Below are 11,271 nucleotides of genomic sequence, written 5' to 3'. Positions count from 1 at the left end.
AGCCACTCCACCTCTTATTGTTGACTCCTGACCCATAGCACTGGTCACCACATCCAGTCCTCCCATCAATCCTGTGTAGCGCGTACCACCCACACCCTGTCTTACACGGGAGGAAGTAGACGAGGCAGAGCTGAGCATCTTGCTCCAGCATGAGCTACCAAGACCTGGGAGGCCAGGCTCTTACCTGGGGCAAACTAGGTCATGTGCACAGCCCTGGGGGCTGAGTCTGGGAGATGCCCATCTAAGTCTGGACAGTAACAGCTCCACCGCCACACCCTCCTTCCAGGGGTTTGGGCCTCATTAGGATTCTCATCTATGAACCAGGTCAGACTTTATGAGAAGTCTGAGATGCTCAACTGGCATCAGTCTGCAAAGTGCTTGTGGAACGTTTTCCTTGTTTTGTTAGGGGAAAGTATGGAGATAAATAGGAGGTAAACATATGATCAACAGACATATAGATAGATGATAGATAGACAGATGATAGATAATATGGACAGATGATAGACAAGTCGATGGATGCAAGATGGATAGATGGATCAGCAGATAGTTGAATGGCTACACAGATAGAAATAGGACAAGGAGGTGATTCTAAATTTCCTGGTTTTTAAAAAAAATATTTCCCAGATCCCCTACATTAGAGTTATGATTCTTTCATGACATTAAAAAGTCAAAAGTACCATTTCTAAGTCCCAGAAAAGAGGAAGCAGAGATGCCTTCACTGAAACTGGAGCAGAGAGAAGGCTGGGGGGCCGGTTGGGGGTGGGAAGATGCCTTTCATATAAGCGGTGGCCCGAGTGGCAGGGGACTTCCAGCAGCTGCCTCCACGACCCCGTGTGGAACCATGCGACTCGCCCTGCTGTGCGGGCTGCTGGCCATGGCTGGTGAGCGGGACTGGGCGTGTGCTGGGGAGGGGGGCTGTGTGGGTAGCCTCCATCCTCCCTAGACTGGGCTGGAGCTGCTCCGATCCTCAGCCAGGACCCCCATGCCCAGGGCGACTCTTCCAGTCTGTGGCTGTTCCGTGGGATGGTGGCTTTAGTCACCCTGTGGGTGGCTAACCCCCGTGGGATCACAGAAATGGGACTCCCTCTTTGCATACCTGTCCCTTGCTGGAATAATAACCATCTTTTTTGCCTGTGTGCAGCTACAGAAAGGACTTTATTTTTATTTTATTTTATTTACTTTTGTATCTACACTGGGGCTTAAATTCAGGGCCTGTGCATCCTCTCTTATCTTTTTTGCTCAAGACTGGCCCTCTACCACTTGAGCCACCTCTCTATTTCCAGCTTTTTGGATGGTTGATTGGAGATAAGACTATCCCAGACTTTTCCTGCCTAAGCTGACTTTGAACAATGATCCTCAGATCTCAGCCTCCTGAGTAGCTAGGATTACAAAAGTGAGCCACTGGCGCTTAGCCGGAGCTCTAGTTTTAAAGCCCATCCATGCCCATTATCTCCATTGAACTGGGAACAGGGCTCTGTTGGCCACTGACGTGGAGGCTGGGGGCAGGGGTGGGGGCATCTAGGGGTCAGTTTCCATTTAGTCTTTAGCAGATTCAATGCAAAAATGGGGCTGCTGGGCATACTTATAATCCCAGCACTAGGGAAACTGAAGCAGGAGGATCAGGAGTTCAGAACAGCCTGAGACACTGACTAAATAAAACGAAAGGGAGAGGGGGGAAAAGAGTAAGGAAGAAAGAGAAAAAGGAAGGGAAAAAAGAAAAGAAGGGAGGGGGAGGGAGGGAGGGAGGGAGGGAGGGAGGCTCAATATGTATTTTAGAAATGTCTTGCTTGGGGTTTAGGGGTTTTGTTTTGTTTTGTTGAGACAGAGTCTCATTACATAGCTCAAGCTGGCTTAAACTTGCTCTGCAGCCCAGACTGGCCCCAGACTCTGCCTCCTGAGAACTAGGATTACAGGTGTGTGCTACCACACCCCACTTGCTCTTGCATTTTCACAAGATGATTTTACGTTGTCTTGGGACTCCCATACTCTTGAGAGGAATACTTCTCCAAGGTCATAGTGAAAAACCACTAGGAAATTTGCAGTCAGTCTACAGAAAGAGAAGCATCTCTCAATTGAGAGAAGCAATAGAATTCAGTCCAATCTGTTTTCTGTTGATGTGGGTCCCACCATCTCCTGGCAGTGGGACCGTGACCAAACCACCCAGCCTCCTTGCATCCTCATCTGCTAAATGGTGGCCTGACATTCCCTCTGTTGGGCTGTTAGCGACGTTCTAACGAACAGAAGAGATACTGAATGCTGAGCAAGTGTGAGTTAGAGAAAACATTCGTTTAACACACACGGCACATGCCCAGGGGTAGAGTCACGTGTCCCTTGCCCTCCCTGCTCAGAGACAGCATGGCTGGGAGAAGCCTCGGAGACAGAAATTGCTGACAAGCGAAGCTAATTCCCCGAAGCCCCTATTTGCCCCTCCTGAAGCCCAACTTCCCAGGCTGGGTTCCCCTCACTATCCTGATGAAGAGAGAAAGCACCCCCAAAGCATTCAGAATCAACTTAAATGCTTTTCTCGTCCGGCAAAGGTGGTGAGCTGTGCCTGGCAGGTGAGGGTTTCGTGAATCTTTCTGAGCTGAAATGGAAAAAGAGAGATGTTAAGGCCAAAGAAGGGCAGACGGCCACCCAGAATGGCCCGCTTCGGAATGCAGGCCTTTGGCTGGTCTACAAGGTAGAATCGGAGTCATTTTCCAGCTAGTTCACTGCCTTGCAATTCCTTATCACAGAAGTCAAGAGTCCCAGAATTCCAGCTGGAAATCCCAGATGATTCCAGAAGCCTGCAATCACCCCTGCGTAGTTAAAGTTTAGTGCAGTTTCCCTTTAACCCCCTAGAGCCACCAGTGACCAGCAGGGGTGGCTCCCCAACGTGGAGGGGACATAGGGGGACATCACAGGCCAGACTTTTCCAGTTGCAGCCTCAAGCCACCCGCTTAGAATCTTTGCTCACCTTTGTCCGCTAGGTGAAGCTCCCCCAACCCCTCTTCTCACCTCAGTCTTCTTCCCTGTTTCCTGTTTACTCCATGTGACTGAGGAGTTTCATGTGACATTTTTCAGCTGAGAAAGGGGACATGGTCAGGTCACCAAAGGGGTCTGTCCAGCCCCTTCTCCTGAGACTCTTGGCTCCATCTGGAGTGTGATTCCTGTGTTCTCGAAGCATCTCTTGGGGGTAGGGGCAGCACACAGTTCCATTTCTGCCTCCTTCTCATCTCTCTCCAACTCCCCCACCCCTTGAATTCATTGACTTAATAGCTTTGTTATTTCTCCTAGCTCAACACAATGCATTTCTCTCTCCCAATAAAACAGATTCCCCTTATGATACATTCTGGCCTGCAGTTATTAGGATTGAAATGAAAATCATTGATTTCTAAACCACACTGCCTCCCAGGAGAGCCATACAAGCTCACCATGCTCTGATTTCCCAGGGCAGGGGGGCGGTGAGTCAGGATTCTGTCTCTTACAGTGAGTGGAAAATTGAGGCCCCAGTCAGAACATAAAACCCAACTGGACTGGATTCCATCTTGCCCTCCATGACCATGAGTCTCTTTACTCATTTGTAAAACAAGGATTTTTTAAATGGCACCTCTTAAGTTAGCCATATGCCACGGTTCACACTTATAGTCCTAGCTACTCAGGAGGCCGAGATCCGAGGATCTGAGTTCAAAGTCAGCCCCGGCAGCAAAGTCTGTGAGACTCTTATCTCCAATTTACCAGCAAAAAGCCAGAAATGGGGCTGTGGCTTAACTGGTAGAGAACAATCTTGACAGAAAAAGGTAAGAGACAGTATCCAGGACCTGAGTTCAAGCACCAGTACTACACACACACACACACACACACACACACACACACACACACACACACACACACACTTGCCATTGTACCAATGGTGATTTTAACAACTGACCATAATTATGTAAGTAGCTGGCAGAAGAGAATGGTGGGGGGCTTGGAGGCCTAATTTTGCCTCTTTTCTGTGTATCTAAAATTATTCCAGATGAAAAAGTTGGATGTAAACAATCATATTTATCTTGTGGGACAGTCGGAAAATTAATATACACTGTTACATTTCATGTAGTTAGTTTCTGGGACTGACCGCAGGGCCATGCCATCCCATGGAGCTCCACCCCCAGGCAGCCCTCTGTCTCAGGAGGAGGAGTTGCGGTTTGATGATGATCTTCACCCGAGGTGGATGCACTGGTCACGCACGGAAGAGGTGCCCAGGCTGGGCCCCCTGGCAACCCCTAACACTCTTTCCTTCTCTTTCTTTCTGGCATGCTTGGCAGGCACAACTCCCACTCTGGGTGGGCTCCTGAATCTGAACAAGATGGTCAGATACGTGACTGGGAAGTCCCCTGTCCTCAACTACTTTCCCTACGCCTGTCACTGTGGATTGGGTGGCAAAGGGCAGCCCAAAGACGCCACGGACTGGTAACCCCCTCCCCCCCCAGCCTGGGATGCTCCCCAGCCCCCTACACCCACTGGTGCCCTTAGTGAATTCTTTTCCCTGAGCATGAACTATGTGGTAGAAATTCCACTGAGTACCTAGACATTCCCAACCCTCCTGGAGCTGGCCTTCTAGAAGGTTCCTGTGTCTCTGAAGGTCTTATTCCCTTACCCTCCCACCTCCAATCCAGTGGTCATACTCTTATCCACTCCCACTGCACATGATTTTCCAGTACCCCCTCCCCACTTTTAACCACACTCCATTAGCCTCTCACTCCCCAGTGGGGCCCAGGAGGATTGTAACCTTGGCCACGTGGCTTGACCTGAATCTATTTCCTCATTTCTGCAAAATGAAGAGAACACTGCCCCTTCTGCCATGGGATGGCACAGGGATTCGGCAAAAATTCCTCGGCTTGGCAGTGTTCACACCTGTCCTCCTAGCTATTTGGGAGGCTGAGATCTGGGGATCACAGTTCTAATCCAGCCCGGGCAGAAAAGAACCCCTGAGACTCTTATCCCCAATTAAACACCAGAAAACCAGAAGCAGAGCTGTGGCTCAAAGAGGGAGAGCACTGGCCTTGAGCAGAAAAGCTCAAGGGCAGCACCCAGACCTTGTGCTCCAGCCTCAGGACCAACAGAGAGGAGGGAGAGATGGGGAGGGGGAGAAAGACAGACAGACAGACAGACAGACAGACAGAGTGCATGGAGTGGGTAGCTGGTGCAGGGAAGGACTCGATCCATATTAACATTAGAATCCCCAAGAAGCCCAGGGCCCAGCAAGCCCCCACTCTTCCCAGTGTGCATATGGGTGGGGCAGCCCGAGACCCAACTCGACTCGTGAGACCCCACTCCATGCCCCCTCCCCACAGGTGCTGCCAGAAACACGATTGCTGCTACGCCCACCTGCAGACCCACAAATGCAAGACCCTGACGGACGGCTACAAGTTCACCTTTTCCCAGGGAGAAGTCCAATGTTGTGAGTGCTTGGGCTCGGGGCTGGACTGGAGGCCCCGGGACAGGAGTTTTGGCCCTGGCGGCCTTCACAGGCAGAAAGATGACGCATGAACTGCTGGCCCTCACTGTTTTCGCGTGTCCAGTGCCCGCAGCTGAGGACGTGGGTCGTGGGGGAGGGGATATGGGAACGTTTAAGGGAGATCCCCACCCTGACCAGCTCTGTACCGTCGACACCCTGTTCACCACTCCAAACCTCAGTGTCCTCCTCTGTAATCTACCCCAAAGCTATTCCAAGGGTGAAGCGGAGAACAGCAGACAGAGCCTGGCAGGATGCCTGCCACGGAGAGCTGGAGCCGTGAATCATCAGGCTGTCCAGTCGATTATGGTTTTTCCATTCACCATAATGGATCCTCTTAACAGCTCAGTGAGGAGGCAGGGAAACCCTGAGCCTCCCCTTGACAGACAAGGAAACCCGGACTCAAGCAGGGAAATGTGTTACCGAGTCACTCTGTTCCAAATGACAAGGCCTGGGCTGGCACCCCAAACATCCAGACCCTGAGTCCAGTCCCAGTTTGGCCCCAGATCCCAAGGCTGAGAAATCCAAAGGGTTTGTCCTAGTAGATGCTGTCAATGGGGGACTTAGTAATAACATTGGGCATGTATTGAGCGCCCCTTGTATACAGAGTACTTGGAATTCTCACACCAGCCTCTCCCACTATGGGACATTCCTGTCTCCATCCCCACTTTGCAGCGAGTGAAACTGAGGCAGGTGGCCCCCTCCTGCCTGGAAGCTTTGCACATTCTGTTCCACTTGCCTGGAACCTTCCCTTCCCCTCCTCAGCTCTGTCTGGAAGAAACCTCTGCAGATCTCAGCTGAGATCTCAGCTGCTGACATTTTGAACATCCGGTATCCCTGTCACCTTCCCGGCATCCTCCTTTGAACCCCTGCCTCTCCCCCCTGTCCAGCCTGGAGAGGCCTGCTTGGTAATTCAGTGAGTCAATGTGTATATCATAGCCATGCTGGGGGGCCAAGCCAGACATTGGGGGTCAAAGTGTCTGGAAGTGAAGCGTGGACCACGTGGCCCTTACCTCCCCCCCCCCCGCCCCCGCTTTGGGAAGCAACCAACACTGAGCCCTCGCCCACCTCCATTCACAGCTGACAAGGGGAGCTGGTGTGAGCAGCAGCTGTGCGCCTGTGACAAGGAGGTGGCCTTGTGCCTCAAGCGCAACCTGGACACCTACAACAAGAGCCTTCGTTACTACTGGAGGCCCCGCTGCCAAGGTGCCAAACCTCTGTGCTGAGGGAGGCCTGCCCCGAGCGGCCCTCACGCCAGTGCACCTGGAGCTCGGGAAGTCCTAACTGACCGTCTGCACCAGCCTGGCTTTGAAGACTCCCCCCCTCAACCCTCCGTTTCGGCTTGACTCTGCCTCGTGCTTGCTTTTCCGATCTTCCAGCTGACTCCTCTAAGGGATGCAGGAGCATCCAAGCCCTTCGTGAAAGTCAAGGCTGAGGACTCTGCTGGAATGGTGTTTGAGCCAGTGCAGCTGGGGTGGGGGTGGGGGTGGGGAGGCGTGGCAGGTTCTCTGGTATGAGCCAGGTGATTCCTGCCACTGTCACCACCCTGTTGGCCCCCTCACCCCGCCTCATCTCCACCAGTGCACTCATCAAAGATGTAACCCAATTGATTGCTAGATAGGGCCCCTCTGAGGTCTCAGTCCACTCCACGTGGACTTAAATTCCCCAAGTTCCTCCCACCAGCTGCCCTAGCACAAAGCCCCTTGCAGGTATCAGCAGCCCAACTGAGGTTCTGTAAACTCTCCTGAATGAAGGATGAAGGGAGTGTGTGTGTGTGTGTGTGTGTGTGTGTGTGTGTGTATGCGCGCGCGCGTGTGCACTAGGGCCTGGCTTGCTCAAGGAGCCTCCTGCAGGGACCTGGACCTGGACCTCTTCTCCTGGACAGCCCTGTCCAGCTCCTCAGCATGGAAGGGTAACTTGCTAGGAGACAGTCTCTCCTGGCTCCCCCTCCCTCCCTCTCCCCCCTCCTCCCCAGCCCCAAGGGCTCCTCCCTTCAGGGTCCCTAGATGTTTCCAGGACTTTGATGTGCTGTGCTTCCTGTGATGAACAAGACAGGGAACTTTTCCCACTTCCCTCAACCAGGCTGTAATTCCATCTCCAGGCTGGAGAACGGGGCCTGATTCATCTCTGTTTCCCATGTGCTAGACGCTCAGTGAGCACTGTGGGTGGATCAGACGAGCCCACAGCGCACCGACAGACAAGGATTTGAACAGATGTTGGCGGTCCACCCAGGTCCCCTTCTGACTTAGGGCTCCCTTCTCCAGCAAAGTTCCAATCGGCCTCCTTCTCTTAAGGGTTGCTCAGATCTCCTGCGGGCTGCCTTGCCCCTCCTCCACTCCCACGGCCACTCCCACCCACGGGAAGCCACTTGTGACCCCATGGGCACCACACAGCCCCTGGCCTGTGTGCTGGATTTCTGGGTGGCGTGGCACCCCAGTTTCTCTGGGATCAGGGTGGTAGGATACTCAGACACTCTGGAACCACCTCTGGGCTCCAGCACATCCCTGGCCTGGCCTGTTTGCCTGGTTCCCTCACTGGCCTGTCAGACGTCCTCCCTCAATCCACCAATTGTGCAAGAAGCCTCGTCTCAGCCTCTGCTTCCAGAAAACACTCCAGATTGATCATGTTACCAGCTTCTGAGCCAAACTGGGTTTTATTTCTTCCTCACAGAATCATAGGCCCAATTAAAAAAAACAACAAGATAGATGGTGCAAACAAGAAAAGTGTTCAGAGAGGCAAGGAGAAGCCAGAAGGAATAGCTCACAGATCAGCTTCCCAACTGAGCCAAGGGTGGGCATTCTTTTAAGAGGGGAGGAAAGGGAAAGTTGTAGGTGAGGAGTGGAGGGCTATTCAAGGAGAATGACAGGTCAACTGTGTGTCCTTTATGGCTCAAACCTGTTTTTCCTCTCAGAACCAGAGGTGGGTGATCCCAGATGTCTGTGAGACTGGCTCAGCTGGAATCTTGTCTGAAACAGAATACTAGTTAGCAAAAGCATGGTCTCTCAGGGCCTGAGAGAGTGTGTGTCTGGTGACTAACTCTTATAGATAAGGACCCACAATCTCATGTGTGATTGTGTTTTCCAGCTGTGCAACTGAGGCAGCTTTGGCTGTCCTGTGTTCCCCAGCCTCTGACACATCCATGTCAGAAATGATGGAGCAGTTTTCTTGGAAACCCATCCACTTGAGCAGAGCAATCTAAGATGAAGCAACAGCTGTGTGTGTGTGCTCAGTAAGATTAATGCAGAAGGCACTCTGAGCACAGTGTTGTCCAGCACAGAACGAGTTAACTGTGTGATTCTTGTTACTAGGCAGAAACCCAATCAGAAGTCATTCCCAAGAGAAAAGATGCTGTGGTGTTCGCTCTTCCCTCCTGGAAGGTTTCCTGGGTCACATTCCCCTACCCAGAACCTATCAGGACAGTCAGGGGCTCTGGCTCCTATTTGACCATCTGAACCCCTGTGGTTCTGTGCGGTGACTCTTTTGTGTGGGGTGTGTGTGTGTGTGTGTGTGTGTGTGTGTGTGTGTGTGTGTGTGTGTGTCCTGGGGCTTGAACTCAGCCTGAGAACTATACCTGAGCTTCTTTTGCTCAAGGATGGCATTCTACCACTTGAGCTACAGCGCCACCACTTCTGGCTGGTTCACTGGAGATGAGTCTCACACACTTTCCTGCCAGGGCTGGGTTTGAACTGTGATCCTCAGCCTCCTAAGTAGTTGGGATTACAGGTGTGAGCCATTGGCTTGTAGCTCTTGTGTAGTGACTCTTATTTCAGTGTTAGCCAAGCTGGGGATTTGTAATCCAGGGGAGTAAAGGGCCAAGAGAAGCCTTGAACTTTCTATAGCCCCAAAGCTAGCAAAAAGCAACCAGGAGGACTCCACTCCTAGTTCTTCCTGGAAAGTTCCAGTATCATGCTTCTTTGACATGGTCCAGAACCTTCCAGCTCAATAGTAGAGCATGTATCTAGTATGTGTGAAGCCCTGAGTTTGATCCCTAACAGTGGTACCCACTCCCTTCACCTCCATGGAAAAGTAGCTTCCAGATAACAACCGTGGCTCCCAGGTTTTATGATCGCACATGACAAGCAGTTGTGGCTCCCGGTTTGGCTCTGTGGTGGCTTGATGGTATTATCACAACAGTCACCCTCACTGGGCCTCTCTTGCTCATGGGCTGGCCCTTTGTGGCACCAAGACAGCAGCCAGGATTCTAGGCCTCAAGCCTAGCTACGGCAGCATCCAGCAGAGAGGAGGCTGTCTCTTCCTGTGTCCAGACCACCACTGCCCAGCTGATGTTATCTCAGGACTGGCCACCCTAGACCAGTGGTGGCCCAAGACAGCAGGGGCAGTTTGGCTTTTGAGTCCTTGGTATTTATTGAGCCCCAAGAGGGGGACAGTCAATATCCCTGAGGAGTGGGAAGCTGGCAGAATCTGAATGTTGGGGCTGTTGACAGGGCCAGGAAGGCCAGGCTGAGAACCAAGAAGTGCTCATAGACAAGGAGGAGTGGGACCTGAGGCAGGGCTGCACCGCCCCTGTGACACTCTCAGCCATCACCTGTCACAGGCCTGGCACCTTGAGCCATTGGGACTTAGGGCCAGGAGGGGAAGCAGGGGACAGGTGGATTCTTAAGCAGTCAGGATTGTGGGTCCTGAGATAAAGGGAGACCCTCATACCCTTGGGTTCTTATTCTTCCCCAATATCCAATGATTGTAACTGGACAAGAAGCAGAAAGAGGCTCAGAAATCTCTCTACCCACATCTGTCACAGACATCTGGATGAATAGGGGCAGAAAGCAAGGCGTGGTCACTCAGCTTCCTGTTCTCTCTAGGTCAGGATGTGCCAGGCAATACCCAAGAGGGAGGAGCAGGCAGACACAGCACCCCTGACATCAATACCCCAGGACCCACTCACCCAGGCCCTCCCCCTCCACACTTGGTATGCAATCTGCATCTCACAGGGCCAGAAACTGAAACTTGAGGAATGACTCACTTGCTGATAAGTGACAGGAACTCGAACCCTGGTCTCTCTGGCTACAGGGCAGTGTCCCACCTGCACGCCCACAGTCTTTTCTTAGGATGGTTCCTGATTCAGCCCTGGTATCCTTAGAGGGGATCAGCCACACCCAGGGACTAGACAGTGGGTTAGGACTCTGCAAAGCAGGAGAGCAAGGGATACATTCATAATCCTGGCAATGGCCAATACGGGCCTCCAGTAGAGCCGCTTTGTGCTGCACTCAGCCCCTTTCCAGCCCCTGTCTGATGCTATTGTCATGTCTCCTGGTTCCAGGCTTCCACCTCCAAGAAAGGCGCAGCCCAGTGGCCATTGATGGGCAAAGGTTCCTCCGTGTTCCTGCTTCTTTTCCCAGCTCACTCCTGATCCCTGTACAACAGGGGTGGCCAGGCTTGTGTGGCTGGACTCCTGCCCTGGGCCACCAGCTTCCATGTCCCCTTGAGGGACACTGAATTCCCCTCCAGACTTAGGTTTCTGTTACATCTAGTGCCAGGGCCTTCCCTAACATTGGCAAGACATCCTGTCTTGGCAAGACAGGCGCCCTCCCCAGCCAGTGGTCCCCCTGCCATGACCCTGCCACCTGAAGCAGCCACCTTCCTGCCTTGGGCTACTTCCCTTTCCCTGTCCTGTTTTTGTTTTGTTTTGTACAGTCCTGGTGTTTGAACTCAGGGGCCTTGTGCTTGCTAGGCAGGTGTTCTGCTACCTAAACCAGCCCCCTGTTCTGTTTAATTGTCTGATTTATACTTTCAATGATTCTTAATCACACACGGGGGGGGGGGGGGCGGCAGGA

At 52.4% G+C, this 11,271-nt stretch overlaps 1 protein-coding gene across 1 annotated transcript; it reads left to right on the top strand.

Annotated features, from left to right (window-relative positions):
- Window positions 1–807: 807 nt before the first annotated feature.
- Window positions 808–6,752, top strand: Pla2g2d (phospholipase A2 group IID). Its single transcript, XM_048349839.1, has 4 exons — window positions 808–881; window positions 4,290–4,434; window positions 5,319–5,425; window positions 6,560–6,752. The coding sequence occupies exons 1-4, from the start codon at window positions 842–844 to the stop codon at window positions 6,703–6,705; spliced, it is 438 nt and encodes a 145-aa protein (XP_048205796.1). The 5' UTR covers window positions 808–841; the 3' UTR covers window positions 6,706–6,752.
- Window positions 6,753–11,271: the final 4,519 nt, after the last annotated feature.

The sequence above is a fragment of the Perognathus longimembris genome, chromosome 7 (assembly GCF_023159225.1).
Source record: "Perognathus longimembris pacificus isolate PPM17 chromosome 7, ASM2315922v1, whole genome shotgun sequence".
In the NCBI taxonomy this organism is placed as follows: Eukaryota; Metazoa; Chordata; class Mammalia; order Rodentia; family Heteromyidae; genus Perognathus; species Perognathus longimembris.
This window is presented reverse-complemented; position numbering and strand designations above follow the sequence as displayed.